This window comes from Trachurus trachurus, assembly GCF_905171665.1.
Source record: "Trachurus trachurus genome assembly, chromosome: 21".
Lineage (NCBI taxonomy): Eukaryota > Metazoa > Chordata > Actinopteri > Carangiformes > Carangidae > Trachurus > Trachurus trachurus.
In genome coordinates, this window is record NC_139899.1 from 28551090 (window position 1) to 28571941 (window position 20852).

The 20852-nt window shown below is 40.8% G+C and overlaps 1 protein-coding gene across 1 annotated transcript in view; it reads left to right on the plus strand.

Moving 5' to 3' along the window:
* The window catches only part of dgkg (diacylglycerol kinase, gamma), a gene marked incomplete at its 5' end in the record, with an annotated part of 126927 nt that overhangs the window by 36156 nt on the left and 69919 nt on the right, over positions 1–20852 (plus strand). Inside the window, 6 exons of the mRNA XM_083997045.1 lie at positions 494–610; positions 2166–2264; positions 4258–4371; positions 4526–4599; positions 9395–9469; positions 20503–20588. Coding sequence (XP_083853171.1) covers positions 494–610; positions 2166–2264; positions 4258–4371; positions 4526–4599; positions 9395–9469; positions 20503–20588 — 565 coding nt within the window. The remainder of the gene's footprint in view (positions 1–493; positions 611–2165; positions 2265–4257; positions 4372–4525; positions 4600–9394; positions 9470–20502; positions 20589–20852) is intronic.

Below are 20852 nucleotides of genomic sequence, written 5' to 3' on the forward strand. Positions count from 1 at the left end.
GACTCTAAAGTCAATCTCGAGCAGAAAAAACAATCATTAGTTATTTAAAGTCTCTCAAAATGATCTGTTTCGGCCCTTTTTCCTTTTTTCAGTTCATGATTGTGAATTAAAAATCTGTGTTTTTGTTGTCAGCTTCACATCAGTCTTTTTTCTACACCACTAAACAGTGACAGTGGAAAAAAAGAATAAAAAAAAAAGATCAATCAAAAAAGATCAATAAACTGCAGAATAATCAATAGTGAAGTAAATAGTTGTCAAAAAACTTACATTGAGGTTACACAGGGACAAATCAGCTGTGTGTTGTGAACAAAAAGGAATATTTTACTTTATTATCCAGAAAAGCGACATAAAGTCTCAGTTGTTACAGTCTCCAGTTCTAAATCCTAAATAATGTCACATCCAGTCTGATTAACTAATTAAATTAAGCTGCTGAATCTCTGACCTCTCTCTCTCTCTCTCTCTCTGTCTCTCTGTCTCTGTCTCTCGCCTCCAGGCTATGCAGCATGTGTGGATGGAGGGAAACTCTCCGACAAAGTGCGATCGCTGTCACAGAAGCATCAAGTGCTACCAGGGCCTGACGGGCCTGCACTGTGTCTGGTGTCAGATCACTGTGAGTCGTTCACTCTTTACCTGTTAACTCTTTCACCTGCAGAGGCCACATACCAGACTGTTGGTGTGTTAGTCAATAGAAAAACACTGTAGTGTCAGTAGAGTCATTTTACAGGGAGATTATTAATTCATTCATTCATTAAAACTTTGTTTTAACTCAGGAGCACACTGAGGCAGAGACTTCATTTACAGTGTAGTTGAGCAAAAGATGAATTAAAAGCTCTTAGACACAAGAAACACCAGTGTTGAGTTACAGTAAAGTGACAGCAAAAGCACAATATAATCAAAAAAAGTGAAGAAAAAAGAAATAGAGCAACAGTAGAAACATTTAGGATTGATAAAAACCTTTACAATAATTAAAATATTACAATAAGGATGTACAGATCTGCTAAAGCAGGGAAGTAAAGGAAGTAAAGTTTAGTGAAATTAAAGATATAAAATACCCAAAGGATAAAGGTGAAGAAATATAGAGAGATATTAGTTCACAGGAAGCTGCACACAGTCCGTGTCACCACAGATGAAGGTTATAATTTTGAGAGAGGAGTTGTGGTTTGTGGCGCTGTTTTCCCTCAGTGTTTCTATTATTGTGTCCACCCTGTTCTTAGCTGCCTGTGAGTTGTTCTGAACAGTTAAAATGTCTCTAAAACAAGCTACAAGATGAACAATCTGCAGAAACCGCAGTGTTTACATGACTTGTTCGGTCGTCACATATCTGTCAGGTTGAGGGCGAATCGTGACCCAAATATAGACTCAGGCAGAGGCGGGTCCAGTTGAGTTAACAAATTGGTTTTATTTTAATTTATAATTTAGATAATTTAGAAAAAAAGGCAGGAACAAAGCTAACTGGACAAACACAGGCATGAACAAGAGGTTTACACACAGAGAATGGGAACACTGAGGTTAAATACATGAAAAGAAACAAGGCACGGGTTAGATAATCACAGCAGGGAACACACAGGAAGACTGGACACTGACCTTCAAAATAAAACAGGGACTAAAACAGAGAATGATGAGAGAAATTGTGACAATATCTCCATTACAACACGACAGGACAGAGAAACAACAGCAGCATGGTAGTTGTGTGTTCCTAATAAGCTGCCACCTAATCCTTATGAATACCAACCCGTCTTTAACTAAACTAATTTCAGCCAAACTCAAATATAAACCAATATAAACACACACAGAGACACACATTTCACATGTTTTACTTGTCATTGCGTTTCACATCCACTAGATGTCGCCACTGACCTGTAGTTTGGTCAACAGAGCTGCTGCCATCTGGACACTCAACTTCACAAACAACCTCTCCTCATCTCACTGTTATAAATCCTCAGTATAGAAATAACACGAGTATGAGTTTATGATTGATTCACCGTGCGTCCTGTCAGCAGAATAAACCTCAGATCAGAGATGTTCGGAGCGTTTCGCTGCCGGTAAACATCTGATCGGAACAGTTTGAGTGTCGCAGATGGATCAACGCCCACAGTTCTTATGTTTCTGCTTCTTACCCATCTCTTCTCTTCTCTTCTCTTCTCTTCTCTTCTCTCTCTCTGCAGCTCCATAATAAGTGTGCGTCTAATGTGAAGCCAGAGTGCGATGGAGGCGCCCTGAGGGACCACACTCTGCTGCCCTCGTACATCTGCCCCGTCGTCCTGGTGAGAACCGTTCCCTCAAGACCCCAAGACCAAGACACACGTGTTACAATAGACGCTTTGTCCCCGTAGAATAAAAATCGTTTCACTAAAAGAAATCTAATTTTCAGACCGGATGAGTCGACCGTTGTGCTCGTACACAATAGACCTCACTCACTGCCGCTGTGTGTCGGTCGCTGGCGGCTCAGACCGACGCTTTATTTAAAGTTCAGAGGTTCCTGTCGACAGAACGGCAGCTGTGGGTTTGATCGATAGTTGGATCTGGAGAGTTTCTGAAACGGTTTATCTCCTGGAAGAAGAAGAAACAAAAACAAAAACCTACAAGTGTCTTCCAGTTCAAACTTCGTCACACCAACATTTGCAGCATGAAAACGAACTCACGTTGAGCATAAGAGCCGTCAGCTTTGGACAAAAGTTGCTCAACTTTCTGTCACTTTTTGAAGTTGAAGCACATTTTGAGTGTTTTTTATGTCCAGTATTTTGATTCTTTTATGTGTAAGACAAAATCAGAAGTGCTCAAGAAGAGTCACATTAGCCCCCAAGACTATGAAGAGTTCAACCAAGCGAAAGGCACAGTCGTCTCCAAATCATATCAAAGAATACTTTATTAATCGCTGTAAGGAAATTGAGGCGTCTCGCTCACCTAGACAGTTTAAAACGCAGTCCAGTGCAAACAACACCAGGACAATAAATAAAAAGAGACCAGATAGTGCAGTACAAGGCCAGTCTAGTGTGCAATATAAGAGCAAGAGAAAATGTAGGCGTCTATAAAGATACAGTATAAGTATGAAGTGCATGATAAGAGCTTTATATATGCATGTGCAACAAAAGAAGAAGCTGGAAAAAGCATTGTAGTGGCAGACATGAAACTTACTTTCAGAGCCACTCAAGTCACAAGTCACTGAGGAGTTTTATTTCACGTTGTGTGTACATCCAGGTAGATAATATCTCCATCAATATACACCCAAGCTTCTCTTTGATTCCCTACACACAAAGATATTCCACAAATGACGCTATAACAACAATATCATAACGGTAACATAACTTCAAGGTCAAAAAAACCTTTTAGCTCTAAACCTGGCACTGCTGCTAATCCACCTGTATACTGCTCTCCAGTGTGTGCACATCATAAACCTACAACTAAAATCTTAACTATTTTAAACACAATATCGGCTCCGACAAGCATAAAAAATATACAGAGCTGTTTTTTTTACCGCTCCACATGCCGCTAGCTTATTTGTTTGTCGATTGTTTGTTCTGTGACGTAATCGGTCGAATGGAAAAAGGTTGAAAGTCGGACAGACTTCGGTCAATGAACCCATCACATCAAATGGCCTCGTGGAGCTGTAACTGAGCTGGACCGAAGAAACATAGATACTGAGTGAGGTCAATGAGCTTCAGATCTGAACCCAGTAGTAGAAGTAGTTTTGTCAAGGTTATATGAAGCCAGAGACCAAAAGAAACCTAAAAGAAGAAGAAGCTCCATCAAGACTGGAGCGTCCTACAGGTGGGACAGGGGTTTTAAAGGTGAATGAAAGACGAGACGAGACCCTGAGATGATCACAGCTGGGACGCGGCCGGCCGGGTGGGAAGTGGAACACCTGAGGAGCTCGGAAACGTCGATAATTCGCAGGATGTTCGCATCATCTTGCTGCGGCCTGTTGGAGGATGATGATGAGTGAGGAGCAGATGGATGGATGACTGAGCTTCTCCTGCAACATCTCACACCAAACACCTGCCTCATCTTTACACCCAGTCATGAATCTATGTTTTATTTTATTATTTTTTTTTATTTTTTTTTAGATCTGACGTCTCGGCTTCCTCTACAAATACACACAAGCTGATTTTGTATCTGGATCTATATATATTTGCAGCAGGGCATGCATACCTCACATCTTTTACAAGACTGAAGCTCTCACTTTGATTTATGGAGGGAAACTTTCGGAGCGTATAATGTTGTAATTAACACCTCTGGCCTCTCTGCTCCTCCTCTCAGGACCGGCAGTCTGTGGTGAAGCGTGGTGGCGAGGGGGAGTCGCCGCCCAGCACCAGCCCCGACGACACCAACCAGACTTTTAAATTCTCCCCTGGAGACGGACAGGCGCTGCAGGTACGCCCATACCATCCATCCATCCATCCATCCATCCATCCATCCATCCATCCATCCATCCATCCATCCATCCATCCATCCATCCATCCATCCATCCTCCATCCTGTAGGAAGTTGTGGAGATGAACAGATCTTTTTTTTTTTGTTTCCTGTAGATCACCCCTCTCCCAGGTACTCACCCCCTCCTGGTCCTGGTCAACCCCAAGAGCGGAGGGAGGCAGGGAGAGAGGTAAGCTGCTGCTCCACCTCCTGCTCCACTGTTTACACTCTAGTCTGTATTATCATGAATGGAGATGGAGAGATACGTGACTCTCAGTAAACACTGTGAAACCTGATCAGTTCACTGTTTAACAAGCTGTGAAGCTCACTCTTTCTCTGGTTTAATGTTTCAAAAATAAATTATATCATTAAGTAGGATTTCAAGAGTTTATTAGTTAAAAAAAGAAGAAAAAAAGTCCAACGTAGTGGATCATTTATAATGAAAAAACAGAAAAACAATAGAGAAAAAGTTAGTTTTCCCTTTTGTATCTTTTTACTGTGTTTTTGTTATTGTTTAAAGGAATTAGTTCACCCAGAAATGAAATACTCCAGAGTAGTTTTTTATTCCTCAAAGTGCATCTGGAGACCCGGGAGGCCGGTTCCTAGTCCAACCAAAACTTTCTATGAGAGTCCGACACAAAAAGTCAATAAAATTAAAATTAAACCCTCTAATATTCCTCCACACCGCTCGTCCACTGCAATCCAAGTGTCCTGAAGGGAGATAGTCCAGAGTTTACCAGAAACTATACGTCATTTAGGACATTTTTACAGCCTAAACAGTCCTGTATTGAATTTGCCTGGGGCGTGCACTCGCGTTCACGCCCGTGAACGTCAGAGTGCAATACAGGACTGTTTAGGCTGTAAAAATGTCCTAAATGACGTTGTTTCGAGGAAACTCTGGACTATCTCCCTTCAAGACACTTGGATTGCAGTGGACGAGCAGTGTGGAGGAAATTAGAGGGCCCTAGTTTGCTGGCGCAGCGCAGGTGGCGCAAGGTAACGCAGCCGGTCTAATGCAAGTTTCGACCAGCGCAGCCGAGCGCAAAGTCAGATTGGGAGATTTGTAGATCGCGCTGCGCTGAGATAGGCGTGGCCGCGCAGCAGGGGGAGGCGTCACAGATTCAGCTTGGTGCAGTGGAAGTTTTGTGCGAAAATGTCTCGCCGAGGTTGCGCTGAAAGCTCGCCACCTCCAACCAGGTCTAGTCTCAGCGCAGGGCGAAGCGCAGCAGGTGCAGTGGAAGTTTGGCTGACTGACGTGCAGTGCACACACGTCACCAAGACCTCACAGGCAGATCTCCACAGTTCCAGGCACATTTCAATGCAATAAATATCCACAATAACCACTATTTAATGCAACTAATGGAATCAACACGTGAATTTATATCTATATAGATTTTCCCGTCACATCTGACGTCAGATCAAAGCAGAGATCAAAGGCTGTCGGTGCGTAAAGGAAACTCCACCTGAATTAACACAGCAGGGACGAACTGGCACTGAAAAGCAGCTGTGGATGTCCCAAGCAGGACTGAGGGTGGATGACTGCATGTCACTGCTGTGTTGAGATACCACTCTGCCCTTGTGATGATCGCTTTATTTATTTATTTACTTATTAATTCATTAGCGCATCAGGCAGCCGTAATGAAAAACAAAACACAAATAATCATCTCTCTTAGTCCACCACCACTGCCTCGGTATCAGATAGTCAGTATATAGCCTACTACAGTATACTCAGCATCTCTATCACAGAAAAAAAAGAGAAAAAAAGAGACGGACAGAGAGAGAGAGAGAGAGACGGACAGAGAGAGAGAGAGAGAGGAGGACAGAGAGAGAGAGAGAGAGAGAGAGAGAGAGAGAGAGAGAGAGAGAGAGAGAGCGTCCTTTACGCTGATTTCATCCGTTACGCATGGTGTTTGTTTATGTTGTATTATACCTCTCATCTTGCTTACAGGGTTTGAATAAATGTGAGTTTCTTTATTAGTTTATTAGTTGTTGTTTCTTTCATTGGGCAGGGGTTCTCAGTGTATCAGATCAAACCTGATTAAGGATATTTGTATTATTATTAGTAAACTCATTGTTGGTCACTCTGAGCTCGGACCTCCGGGGAAACAGCTGTTTCCTCCGGGGAGAGGTTCGGCCTCTGGCGTCGCTGTCTCCTCCGTCCAGTCCAAGTATAAAATGACAAACTTGCAGCGCGCATCGCCCTCCGCGCAGTTAAAGGTGAGGAGAGGAGCTCCTTTGATTGGTGAAGATCTGACTCGGCTGTGTCAAACCCACTCCACGCCTTTCTCTCCTCCTTCTGTCTCCCTCCCGCCCTCTCTCCTCCCTCTTCGCCGTTTGCGCCGGTGGGAGGGACGAGGGGAGGGTTTACGCTGGTCTAAGTCTGACTGCGCGGCCCACCAATCTTGCGAAATGGACCTGGTCCAGCCCCGTTGGCGTGGCGAAGCTGCGCTGAGCTTAGACTTCGCTCGGTCTAAGAAACTAGGGCCCAGAGGGTTTAATTTTTCTACTTACCGTACGTGGTTTTCTTTTTTCATTTTCCGTTTTCTGTTTAACGTTAAATTTTAGTTGGATTAGTCAGGCAATATAAAAACTTCACAGTCACAGTTAACAACGTGTAAAACTCTTTATTTCTCTGGTTTAACGTTTCAAAATAAATTTGATCATTAATTAGGATTCTGTGGAAAAGAAAACCCTTAAGAATCTGGATGGCAATTATATATACTTCCGATGATTTATAATGGAAAAAACAGAAAAACAATAGAGAACAAGTTTGTTTTCCCTTATATCTTTTTCCTTTTCCATTCAACTTCTTAACTCTATTGAATATAAATGAAGTTTCTTTTTCTATTTTGAGGCTGAGTTTCAACATCCCCTTTTCCGTTTCCTTTTTCTGCTTCCGTTTTCTCTTTAACATTAAATCATAGTTGGATTGAAAGTTTATGTATTTATCACATGCCTTTCATAATATACCAATTTTATGTTTAGATCATCCTACATACACTTAGCTTTTCCCCTGTTTTCCACTTTCTTCCTCACATTTTATTTACTAAAGATTTTCCTGGGGCAACAACAGGAAACGGAAAAAGGATTTAAGCATTAATATAATTCATACAGTAGATCAACTAGAGGATCTTCCCTGTGGTGGACGATCGGAGGGAGAGAACAGACTTACTGGTAACCGGTGTTAACGGATACAGAGTGATTCAATCTTATTGTTATTAGAGGTCTTATTAGAGGTGTTCAGGGACGCTGTGAGGAAATGACAGCTCTTCTCAGGAAGCTGATTGGGTCACAGCGGACACCTCGGCCCGTCGCTCTCAGCGCCGCCGTTTACCGATGAAGAGGCTTTTTAACGAGCGGTAAATAAATGTCACGTCTTCATTGTTGCATCTTCTCCCCTCCTCCTTCAGCGCAGACCAATCGCACCCTGTTGCTCTGCCTCAGCCTGACACATTACCATAGCAACATGCACTTTATTACCATTAGAAAGGAAATAATCCTCTAATAATAGACATTTAGAGGAACAAAAAAAAAACTGAAGGCGTTTTAAAGAGGAAATGAAAAGCTGTTATTTTGCTATTTTTGTCGGGGTTTTTTCTTTTTTTTTTTACTCTCACTTCTTCAGCACGTTTCTTTTCAATTGATGAACTTCTGTCTGTAATATTGATAATTACACATCAATACTCAAGTCTCCTTTTCTGAATCATACATTTTTATTCACAAGGCTTTTTACTCTCTCTCTTCACTTTGGAGACACTTTAGGAAGTTATGAGTTTACCTGTGTGAGACCTGCTGCAGGGTGTTTGATGTAGCTCTCCCAAGGCCGCAGGAAGTTCGATAACACAGAGACTGATTGTGAGAGAAGGAAGGAAAAAAAAAAGATTGGAGATGGAGGAGTGAAGGGCAGGAGGAACTAAAACTAAAACACCACTTCTTACATATCAAGTCTCTCCTTCCTCCTCTAAACTCTGAAAAGATAGAGACTGTGTTCATTTCAGACAGAAGCTGCAGAAAGACTTTAGACTAGATTGTTTGAGATGTGTGGGTGGAGGTTGAACAGAAACTAGTCCACGTGTACTGTACTCAGTGAGATAATCTTATGCAGCACCATCCCATACAATAGATTATATTCTAAATCCTTGGTTGTGATCCACAATGCAGGATTTTTTTTTTTTTTTTACTTTCCCATCCATGTTTCATAATGTGACTGTCGCTGTCGGCAGGTGAAAAGTTCAAGCAGTTCACCTTTATTTGAAAGGTGGGACGGGCAGGAGCGGGTGATGAGGGGCCAGCAGGCAGAAAGAAAGAAAAGAAGAAAAGACAGAGAGAGAGAGGGAAACAGGCAAAAAAAGAGAGAAAAAAACATGCAGGAGGTCAGAAACTGGCAGGAGAAGACAAGTAAACAGGAAAAAAGGCTGAGACGGCACAATGAACGATCAGGGAGGATTCAAGAGGAGGTGGAGCTGTGTTTGCATACAGTATGTATGTGTGTGTGTGTGTGAGTGTGTTTATATGCACACACACATTTATTACATGGCATTTTCAGATTTAAAAACACAGACACGGCAAATCCTTGTTTTTTGAGTTGCTGCATTTTCTCATTTTTATTTTTTTTTCCCCTCCTCTCACTCTCAGATGATGTCACTTTATTGGTTTGTTTGTTTTATTTGTCAACAAGCTCATGGAGGAGATCATTAACCAGATCATTTACTGTGTATTTGAATAGATTGATGGTGTGTGTTGTTGACACTGGGGGGGGTGGGGGGGGGGCTGCCCTTTATCAGTGACCCTTACTTCCTATTTATATCAGAGGAGAGAAGAGTGTTTACTGTGGATCACTGTGTTACCTCACACCGTAAACAGATCCCAGGACTGATATTGATCCTGTATCAATCTGATGTTGTAATTAATACGTTACTATTCATCTGCAGTGAGTCACTCTATTTCCTGTCTCTCTCTCTGTCTCTGTCTCTTGTTTGTTGCAGGGTCCTGAGGAAGTTGAGGTACCTGCTGAACCCCCGGCAGGTCTACAGTCTGGACCAAGGGGGGCCCATGGTCGGGTGAGTCTGCTGCCGTCGTCCTGTCACAGCTTCTCTCCACGTCAGGTTGTGTTGAGTTATAATGATATGATGCGTTTGAGTAGGTTACATTGCGTTATAAAACAGAAAGGTGAAATCTGGCGATCTGATTGGTTGTTAACCGTGGTGTAATGAGCATATACCACGGCTACTATTCTAAATCCTTATCACAGCGTAGGCTATCACTCCGCGTCAATCGCTCTGACTGGTATGAATGGAAGGAAGTTTGTTGCCATGTATCCACGACAACGTACTGTTGAAGTCGGTAGCAAAAGACAGTCGCGGTGTTTTTATGACATTAACAAATAGACTAAAGTAGTTGAATTCACATGTTTAAGGTGAACTTTCACCTCTGGAGAGGGTTAACTATGCTAGAGTGACTTTCACCTGAAAAAAAAAGCGGAGAAAAAGACGACATGCAGAGCTAACGTCCAGAGAGGTGGGACTATTTTTTTCCACAGTGGAGCTATTTTATTAGGTAATATGTATTTCTGGTTGAATAAAAAGTAACATTACATGAAATTGATTGCGTATTCCTCTTTCATATTGCCATTATTGGTAACCGTTTTACCTCTTCGCTTCGTGTCGGGCCGAAGAACGGCCCTTAGCCGTGGTATCGTGATATATTGCTTCATTACGTAACATTATGTTGAGTTACGTTACATTGAGTTACGTTACGGTAAGTTACGTTACAGTTCGGTGTCTTACTGTATGTTATGGTATGTGAGATTATGATACGTTACGCTATGTATCTTGTTGCTATGTTACATTATGGTATGTTACAGTGTGTTAGTGTATGGCAGGCCATTGTTCGTTACAGTATGATATTACGATGTGTTACAGTACACTACGGTACGGTACGCAACAGTACGTTACAGTATGTCACGTTACGTTGTGTTATATTATGATACTTTGAATTATGTTACGTTACATTGCGCTAGTTACGTTACGTTATCTTATTACGCTATGTATCTTTATGTTATGTTACATTATGATATGTTACACTATGTTACGGTATGGCAGGTCGTTGTCCCTCACAGTATGTTCTGTTACGGTATGACACGTTATTGGATGTTACAATATGATAAGTTATGGTATGCCACAGTACACTACCAGGGTTTTTCCTGGCCAAAATTTCGGCTGAGGCGGCAGCGGGGGTGGGGGGGGGGGGGGGTGGTGGTGGTAGTAGAGGAATATTTGCTACTACCACCCAGATCTATATATATATAGCCGTGGTATAATGAGCATATACCACGGCCTGTCGTGATATATTGCTTAAATATTGCGGAGAGTTGTGCGTACGCACAGCTTGATCAGTGTTTCCCACTGACAGAAGAAAAAAAAACAGTGTTTACGTGCGGTGCGCCCACACGCGAGAGAGGCGGCAGGTTGAGAGGCTGACTGGCGGAGATGAGAGTTGGTGAAACGCTAGCATGGTTATTAAAAATTTGGGACCGGCAGTAAATTGGGAGTCGGCTTTTACGGGTACCCGAAGTCCTGTCACCAAGCTGCAAAGGACACCACCGCGTCTCCTTCTCTCTCTTCACGCTCTGCGCTGGTGAGGTGCGTTCACGCTCAGCACAACGTCTGAACGGAGCGGAGCCCCGATGAGCCCCGCCCCCGCGGGCACACAAGCAGCGCGTCAACGTCACCTTGCGGCCCGGCCCGGAGTTTAAATCAAACGCACCCCTTCTGCTGCGGTCGAGTTGAGAACGTCTCTGGTTGAAAACAGCGCCACTGAGCTTTCATTGATTTTCAATCAAGATTCAGGCGCGCGGCCGCCTCAAAATTTATAATGCAGAAAAAACCCTGCATATCGCTGGGGGCGGCACAAAATAAGGTGGAGGCGGCCGCCACGCAATTTTGAACGCAGGAAAAACCCTGACTACAGTATGTTACAGTATGGTACATTACATTTATGTTATGATATCTTACAGTATGTATCATTATGGTATGTTTATTTGTTTATTTGTTTATTTGGATCCCCATTAGCTGTTACAACTGCAACAGCTACTCTTCCTGGGGTCCATGTTAAAAACATGCAATTCAAGTAACAATAATATTTTACATGAATACATACATGAATACAGTTTCAACACTAATTTCAGAATTACACAAGCTCACACACTCACACCCACATATACAAGCACACACACACAACACCTGCCTATGAAACAAGTTACCAAAAACACTGAGATCAAATTTTATAAAAAGAAAATCCAAACCCGCAAAACAGGTCACAGAGTTTTCAGGCCTTTACCCAAGAATAACCTTTTTAGCTGTTTTTTAAAACATTCTTTACTTGTTGCTTGAGTTATAATTAAGGGCAACTTATTCCACTCAGAAGTGGCTCTGAACATGACTGTCTTTTTCATAGCATTAGTTCTTGGTCTAGGAATCATTACATGACCCTTTCTCACCTGTCTTGTTTCATGACCATGTCTGTTTTGAACAAATGTTATTCTTGAGTAAAGGCAAGTCGGCTGTTTTAAAACACAAATATTTCTAAATAAAGTTAGAAGACTTCGTCTTAATCTGTCCTCCACTTTCAGCCAGGCTAGGTCCACATGCATTTTGTCTATGCTTTTCCTCATTGAGCACCGAAGGGCAAGACGTGCAGCTCTATTTTGCACCAACTGCAGCTTACAGAGTTCTTTACTAGCTGCACTTGACCAGACAGGTGAACAATAATCCAGATGAGAAAGTACTAAAGCTTGAATAACCTGCAATGTGGTGCTTGGAGTAAGAAAGGAGGAGCATCTTCTTATCATAAATATATTTCTTCCCATTTTCCCTGCAATTTTATCTATATGTTTCTGCCATGATAATTTACTGTCAAGGTTAACCCCTAGAAGCTTAACCTCATCAACTTGCTCAATACAGCTGCCATTTATGGAGATGTGTAATTTGATATCTTGCTTCAATGCAAAGTAAGATCCAAAAACAATACATTTAGTTTTTAGTACATTTAGACTTAGATTGTTTTTGGCTACCCAATCTGCAATAAGTGTAATTTCATTTTGCAAAAGAACATTTAACTCCTCCACACTGCTTGATGACATATATACAGTAGAATCATCCGCAAACATAGCCAAACTGGCTTTACCAAGAGCAAGTGGCATATCATTGGTAAAAATAGAGTAGAGCAATGGACCTAAGCAACTCCCCTGGGGAACACCACATTGTACTGACTTTACATTAGAAAAACTACCATTAAAAAGTACAGTTTGCGATCTATTAGATAAGTAGCTCCTCATCCAGTTAAGAGTCAAAGTATTAAAACCATAAGCCTGCAATTTCATTAAGAGCATCTTATGATCTATTAAATCAAAAGCAGCACTAAAATCTAGAAGCACAGCACCTACTATCATTTTCCTGTCAATATCACTAAGCCACTGATCAGTCATCTGCATTAAAGCTGTGCTAGTGGAGTGACCCCTTTTGTAAGCATGCTGAAATTCATTGTTAAGTCCATTAATTGAAAAATAATGTGAAATTTGGTCAAAAACAACTCTCTCTATTAATTTACTCAGCACAGGAAGAATGCTTATAGGACGACTATTAGCACCTGCAAATGGCTCTTTCTTGTTTTTGGGTAAGGGAATAACTTTTGCAGCTTTCCATGCTTGTGGGCAAACACCCTCCTTTAAACTCAAATTTAAGATATGGCATATGGGTAAGGCAATAGTGCCAGAGACCATCCCCAAGAGTTTCCCATCAAGATTATCTAATCCTGAGGGTTTTCCACTATGAACACTTACGAGAAGTTTCTCTACTTCATTCACCTGAACTGATTGAAAATCAAATGCACAGTCTTTATTTTTCATAAGATAGTCATTGATCAATTGGTTTGTAATTTTTGAATCAGAATTTGACATATCTTTTTTAAGCTTCTCAGTCTTTCCAATAAAATATTCATTAAAATAATTGGCAATTTCTAGAGGTTTTGTGATGAATGTGCCATCTAACTCTAGAAAGGAGGGTGTATTATCTCCAGCTCTACCCATTATATCATTTAATATTTTCCATAGTTTCTTTCCATCATGTTTAATTTCATTTAGTTTATTTTGATAATATTTGCTTTTCTTTTTCCTATTTGCTTTTGTCACTTTGTTTCTAAGAAAACAGTAAGCCTTCCAGTCAGTTGTATTGCCAGATTTAATATCCAGAGTTTTCATTTTATTCCTTTCAGTCATCATGGCTTTAAGTTCTTCATCTATCCAGGGTGCTTTCCTTTTTCTAACTGTAATTTTCCTAATGGGGGCATGTTTATCAGCTACCTCTAGGAACATTTCAGTAAATAGTTCCAGTGATTTTTCTACTTTATTTATTAAACAGACTTTATCCCACTGTACCTTATTTATGTCTGCCACAAAATTATTTTTACAAAAAAATTTAAAAGATCTCTGGAAGACAACTTTCGGTCCAGCTTTTGGAACTTTGGCTTTCCTAACAACTGCCACCAAATTGTGATCGCTAAAGCCAACTGGGATTGATACAGGCTTTGAGCATAATTCTTTAGCATTTGTAAAAATGTGGTCAATACAAGTGGCTGATTTTTGTCCTGTACAATTTGTATACACCCGAGTAGGTACAGTCATCAATTGAGATAAATTACACACTTTTGCAATATCACTCAGTTTTCTAGTCATTGAACACATTGCTGACAGCCAGTCTATGTTCAGATCCCCAAGAAAATAAATTTCTCTGTCACAGTCTGTAGCCTTTTGTAACATAAAGCATATTTCATCTAAATACTGAATACTTGCACTTGGTGGTCTATAGCAACAACCCAAAAGAAATGGTTTAGAGTGAGGTAAATGTATTTGAATCCATAATGCCTCAATAGCTGAAGTCAAAAGATCCCCTCTAATCTTCACAGGTATATGATTCTGGATATATATTGCAACACCACCCCCATAGCAATTTCTATCATTTCTAAAAACATTATATCCTGACACAGCAATTTCATTTACATCTATTGATGAATCTAAGTGCGTTTCTGAAATAGCAAGTATGTGTAAGTTTTCATTTTTAAGTAAAAAAGTCACCTCATGAACTTTATATTTAAGACTGCATATATTGAGATGGGCAATTTTTAAACCCTTCTTTGGTAAATTTAAGTGCATAGAAAGTTATTCCTCAGTATTCCCTTTGGCAAAACACAGTAAAAACACAAATAGTCAAATCACTGTACTAGGCTTCAGTCCTTCCTCCATCCCTTTTTGGTTTTACAATGAGGCGATCATAACTAATAACTGCATAGTCCCCCCTGGCTCTCGCCTCCCTCATTGCAGGCAGCAGTTCAGCACGCTTCTTGCGCAGTTGATCCGAGAAATCTTCATTTATGTACACGGAAGTGTTCTTGAGGTTAGCTCTTGCCTTTTTCATGATGAGCTGTTTGTCTTTAAAGCGTAAAAGTTTAACCACAACAGGCCTTGGTCTTCCAGTATCACCCCTGAATCTTCCATTCCTGTGTGCACGTTCTATCTCAATGCTGCCAGCATCCAGCTTGAGTTTTGAGGTGAACAGCTCTTGGACCTTGGTCTCAGTCTCAGCCCAGTTTTCATCTGGTTTGTCAACTTTGAGGCCTTCAATCACCAGATTGTTCCTCCGCGTTTGATTCTCCAGATAATCCAACTTCTCCTCACTGTGCTTTGAATCCAAGATCTTTGATTTGATATCTAAGACCTTTTTTTCAAGATCCTTAGCCTCAGCAGAATATTTAGACTGATCCTCTTTCATTTCATCTATATCCTTTTGAGAATATTTCAGGCTGATCTTTAGTTCTTGAATCTCAGTCAGCAGAGAATCAGCTCTTTTGTTTGTTGAATCCAGAATCAATTGGGTGAAAGCACTAAAAGAGGCTTCTTGTCTTTTTAGTAATTCTTCATAGATTTGTTTCTGTTGATCCAACATGTCCTTGACCATGTCCATAGTGACAACCACTGACTCATCACCTTGAATCTTGCTAGTGTTGTTTGCATTTCTACGGTTTGACATCTTCAAACCTGATGATATCTCACTCTCAAACAAACTTAGGGAAGAACTCTTACCAAGATGTACCGTACTAGGCAGGAATTCATTCAGTGAGAGCAGGATTCCTTTGTCCAAGAATTCAGAAGTAATCTTCTCACTGGCTTAGGCTGTCACAGCCATGGTAGATGTAGTAGGCCGAGGTAGGAGGAATCCACCAGATATCACAGCAGGAAAAAACCATCCACCCTTCCGGACTTCTTATACATGTGGGTTCTCATGAAACATTTCCGTGCACAAAAGATTCATTTAAAAAATCCTTAAAATTGTTAAATTTCAATAAAAAACTCTTTGAGATGCCAAGAGCTCCAGCATTCAGCTGCCAAGCAGGAAACAGTTACGGTATGTTACATTATAATACGTTATGTACGGTAAGTAAAGTTACCATAGAGGTACACGACATCTCTCTCTCTCTCATTAATAACCTGATTGATTGTTGAAACAAAATTGACACAAAACATTGAATTATATCTGATTAATTAAAAACTACAAATACGAGTCAGTATGTTGAAGGGAATGAGAGTCAAACATTGTCTTGACCTGCAGCGATCAGCGGTCGTCCATCGACACCAGTCCACTGAGGAGGACACACCTTTGTTTTCTACCTTACAAAAATCTTCTGAAATATGCAGATGGACTTGTTTTCTAGCTTTAAAGTTATGAGTATATTCACTGCGAGGCTCCTGTGGACAGGTTTTATATCTCGCGTTGAGTGTTGTTTCATGTCCTGTTGAAACTTTTATCACGTCTTGTCGGCGGTTTTTTAAAGAAAAAAAAACGCTCAGGTTCTTTTAGGTCGAGACTCAACCGAAACTTCATCTTTGAGTTGAAACAAAGAGCGTCTGACTTTAAAAGAAAACAAAGCTGTTGTTTATTAATAGATGAAAAGCGGCAGCAGAAGCCAGTGATTTATTTTACAGCCGTGTGGATCAGATGAGACGATCAGAGGAACGATCAGGAAGCTGCTGCTGCTGCTGCTGCTGCTGCTGCTGCTGCTGCTGCTGCTGCTGCTGCTGCTGCTGCTGCTGCTGCTGCTGCTGCTGCTGCTGCTGCTGCTGCTGCTGCTGCTGCTGCTGCTGCTGCTGCGCTCAAACACCAACCTCTTCACCGGCCTTGGAGGTCGCTGAAGGGGAATGGGACGACTGCATTACTGCTGCGCTGTGCATTTGACCTCTCGACACACACACACACACATACATATGCGTCAGAGCTGAGCACAGCTTGTACTTTTAAAATGAATGCTGTTGAGCTTCGTGTCCATTCACGGAAACAAAAAACGCCCGACGCAGCACCAGCGACGTGATACGCTTTACCTTGAAGGTGAATCTCTCGCATTCACTTCCAATTGTATAGATCTCCCCTCCCCTCCCTCCTTCTCTCCCTCCCTCCTTCCCTCCTCCTCTCTCTCTTTCTCAGTCATGGCAAACAGAGCTGTTGCCCTCGAGAGCCCATTGTGGGAAAATCGACCCAATGACGCACTCAGGTCTTAGGAGAGAAAGCTGGAGATGATGATGCAGCGTCGGGCACAAAGACTCCTGTAGAAAAAGAGATGTCTGTACATGTGATGTGAGATGCTCCGAGCTCTTGTTGGACATTTAGCCTTGGTCGGTGCAATCATCCGGTTGCTGCAGGGGAAAAACAGCCTGAGCCAAGTTTTTACTTCAGTGACATGTAGAGAAAAGGCTTCACCCTCAGCGTCCGCAGCATCGCCACAGGGATGATGAGACGCTACGTCCTCCCTGAGAGCTCTGCAGTCTGCTTCATGAGGCGACTGTACAATTATTGGATTTGCATATAGAAAATGTATGTACATATAAAAGAAGAAAGTTAAAGTTAAACACAAAACCTTTGAAAGAATTTGGAACAATTGCATTTATGTCTATTCTGTAGGTGAGGTAAAGTAGGTTAATAACCCTATCCTCCTAATGTAACACATGTCTATAATATATGTATGTATGCTTATATTATAGACATATCTTTATATAATAAACAGCAAAGTCTTGAGGCTGGTTTCCCAGAATGTGAAGGAACATGTTTGAAATCAATGAGTAATTAATTTATTATTGATAATATTATATATATTAACAATAATAAATTAATAATCATGTTTTAAGATACTGTCTATTGGAATTCCACATGAAGCCTGTTATAAATAGAAATTGGATATTCACACACATGTTATGTTATGTTATGTTTATTTATTTGATATGGACATCACAAATACATTAAGACTGTTCCAGTGGACAGACCAGATGCTTTGCTTGAGTGTGTTTAGCACAAGTGCTAATTTTCAACACCAGTCCATAGGCGGCTAATATGTAGCTAGCCCATGCAAATATGTATGTGTATGTATGCTTATGAGATAGATAGATAGATAGATAGATAGATAGATAGATAGATAGATAGATAGGTAGATAGATAGATAGATAGATAGATAGAAAGAAAGAAAGAAAGAAAGAAAGAAAGAAAGAAAGAAAGAATGTAAGAATGTACATATAGATATATGGAAGCCTGTTACAGTAGAGTCCAAAAGTCTGAGAACAGTTTCAAAAACATATATAAACATTAGTTCTTATTATTTTTAAGAACCTTGCATAGATAAATTAAATATAGTATTAACATATGAACTTGCAAAATGATACAACATAAAAATTGCTTTTATTATATGTTTATTTACAAGTATTTCACTTATGTTCTTATATTCTATCGAGACATTGTGTATATGTGATAATAATATATCCATTCATAAGACACAGACCATAACACCCCTAATGAGTTTCACCCTATAAAACCTCATCATAGATGTTTTTAACATATTTTATATACAGATGTATGAAACTCAACTTAACATGTGGTAACAACAATAGATGCTGCATCACTGTTGATACAGGCTCTTCTGTCTGTGAGGTGATGTCATGCTGTTGGTGTTGGTGCTGCTGAGGGACCAACACACACACACACACACACACACACACACACACACACACACACACACACACACACACACACACACACACACACACACAGGGAGGTCGGTCGTGTCTCGTCGAGGGTTAACCTGCTCTCAGCTGATCTCATCTCCACTACTGTTACCATGGGCTCCCTAGCAACAGGCTCAGCAGCTTCTCTCTACCTCCACTCATTGTTTCAGAGCTTTAATGTAAAAAAGAATCTCATCACTGATGCTCATGTTTGTCGTACGTATGTAACCCCCCACGGCCACAAACAAAAACCCGTGTTTCAGCTCTAATCCAACCGAAGGTCGACAGTGTTGATGGAAGCCGAGGTTCTTGTTGATTCAGGTAGCGGCGGCGAGGCTCGGCGTCAGATCCAGGAAGTCCAGATGGATCAGCGGCTAAAAACTCTGACTGGTTATCAAGTTGGCAAATATTTTATCAGAACAGGAAGGAGCAGTAAAAAACTAATCTACCAGGATTATGTGTTTTTCTACGCATGTGACGTCTCCGATGCGACATCCTGCCAAATACTGTGACGTGTTATCACTGCCACCGTGTCACAGCTATTTAGTTTATTAGTTTATTATAGATCCACATTAGTCCACATTGTCTGAGCAGCCACTATTATTCCTTAAAATCAATTTACTCAATCTGAATATACACATATGCATACATATAAATATAGACTTTTTTTTTTTTTTAGACTTTATTTGCACATAAGAAATAAAACAAATATATTTACTTATCTATCTTTAATAGGGAGGAGGATATGAAAAATGTGCAGGTGAGGTCGGAAACCCGAAAGGCTGATAGCACGACCTCACCTTGACCTAACAAATAATTTAAACAAAATAAAGAAATAAGATTGTGCGAGGTAGAGAAAAGGTAGAGATAGTAAAAATAATAGTAGTAATGTAATAGTAGTAGTAATGATAACAGTACTAAATAAATGAGGAAAAGTGAGATTAAAAGAAGAACACAAACAAAACAAAAAACCTAATACAGATAAATTTAGTTCAAGTAACACAAAAAAGAAGAAAAAAAAGAACAGTCAAACCAATATTTGTTGTTCTGTTCATTTTAACACTAGTCTCTTTTTGAATATTGCCAAGAGCTGTCAGCTAGTTGGTGATGTTAATACTTACAGTACATACATGCTCAAATATTTAACAAACACAAATATCCTGAACCAATAAAAAAGCAGCAACAACTACAAACAACACACCAAACTAAACTTGGGAGAAAAAGAAGAACAAAATGAATAAATCAATAAAAAATAAGCAAAAGGAAATAAAATAAGGCAGACATACTGATACAGCAACTCATAACAGAATAGGGGAAAAAACAAGTCGAAGAATTAGATGTACAGTCAAATCAAATCAAATAAACTTTATTTGTCCTGGAAGGGAAATTTGTCTTGGGCAGGTGGCGTTGTAACAGCTGCTTTGTACTTGTAATACATACATACACAATACATACACTACAGTAGCAACACTGGCACACATATCCAAGAAAGAAAAGAGAAAAAAAAGTGCGGAGAGTGCAATAAATAGTTTAAAATACTCAGTCCAAAAAACTCTCTTCTGTTTTACACTTTCTCTCAGTCCTTTCCTGAAACCGTTGAATTCAGATCATCTTCTACCTCGACCTTATGTTGTGTTGTGTTGTGCTGGTTTTAAGCTGTGGCTGTGGTTTGGTTTGGAGGGTCGGTCGGCGGCGGCGGCCCTCGCTGTGCAGGGCCAGGTGGTCGGCCTCTGTGTGCAGCTGTCTCATGACGGAGACACATGAAAGCCGCTGTCGACACCTTTGTCCCCGACGCACATTAAAAGTCCCTTTGAAGGGCGTGCACCCTGTGACTGCAGCTGGAGAGGCCTCGCGTCGCTTCAACCCTCGCTCTGCGTCTGTCTGTGCATTAAAACACTCAGAACCAGAACCGTCATGACCCGTCACACTTATTTATTTATGTAACACTTTAAGTTGTTTCTGAATCTTCTGGATCTTTTTCTTGTTGTGTTTTCTCAGGCTCAACTTCTTCCACGACGTCCCAGACTTCCAGGTGCTCGCCTGCGGAGGTGACGGCACCGTGGGCTGGATCCTCGACTGCATAGGTACCGACTGACCCTGATATGTCATGTAACACTTGTTTTTAAAGGGATAGTTCAACATTTTGGCAAAGTGGCCCATTGCCATAATCCCTATAGTCATAGCAGTAGGTTCGTTACCTTTAATTGTCGGTGCAAGCTATTTTTTTTTTAGAACGGCGGAGCAGAGCCGCGAGCTGCTCAGAGCTACGCTACGGAGGCTAATGGGATTTCTTGGTTTCCCTCATCAAACTCATCAAATACACAATCCAACAACTCCACAACGCTCTG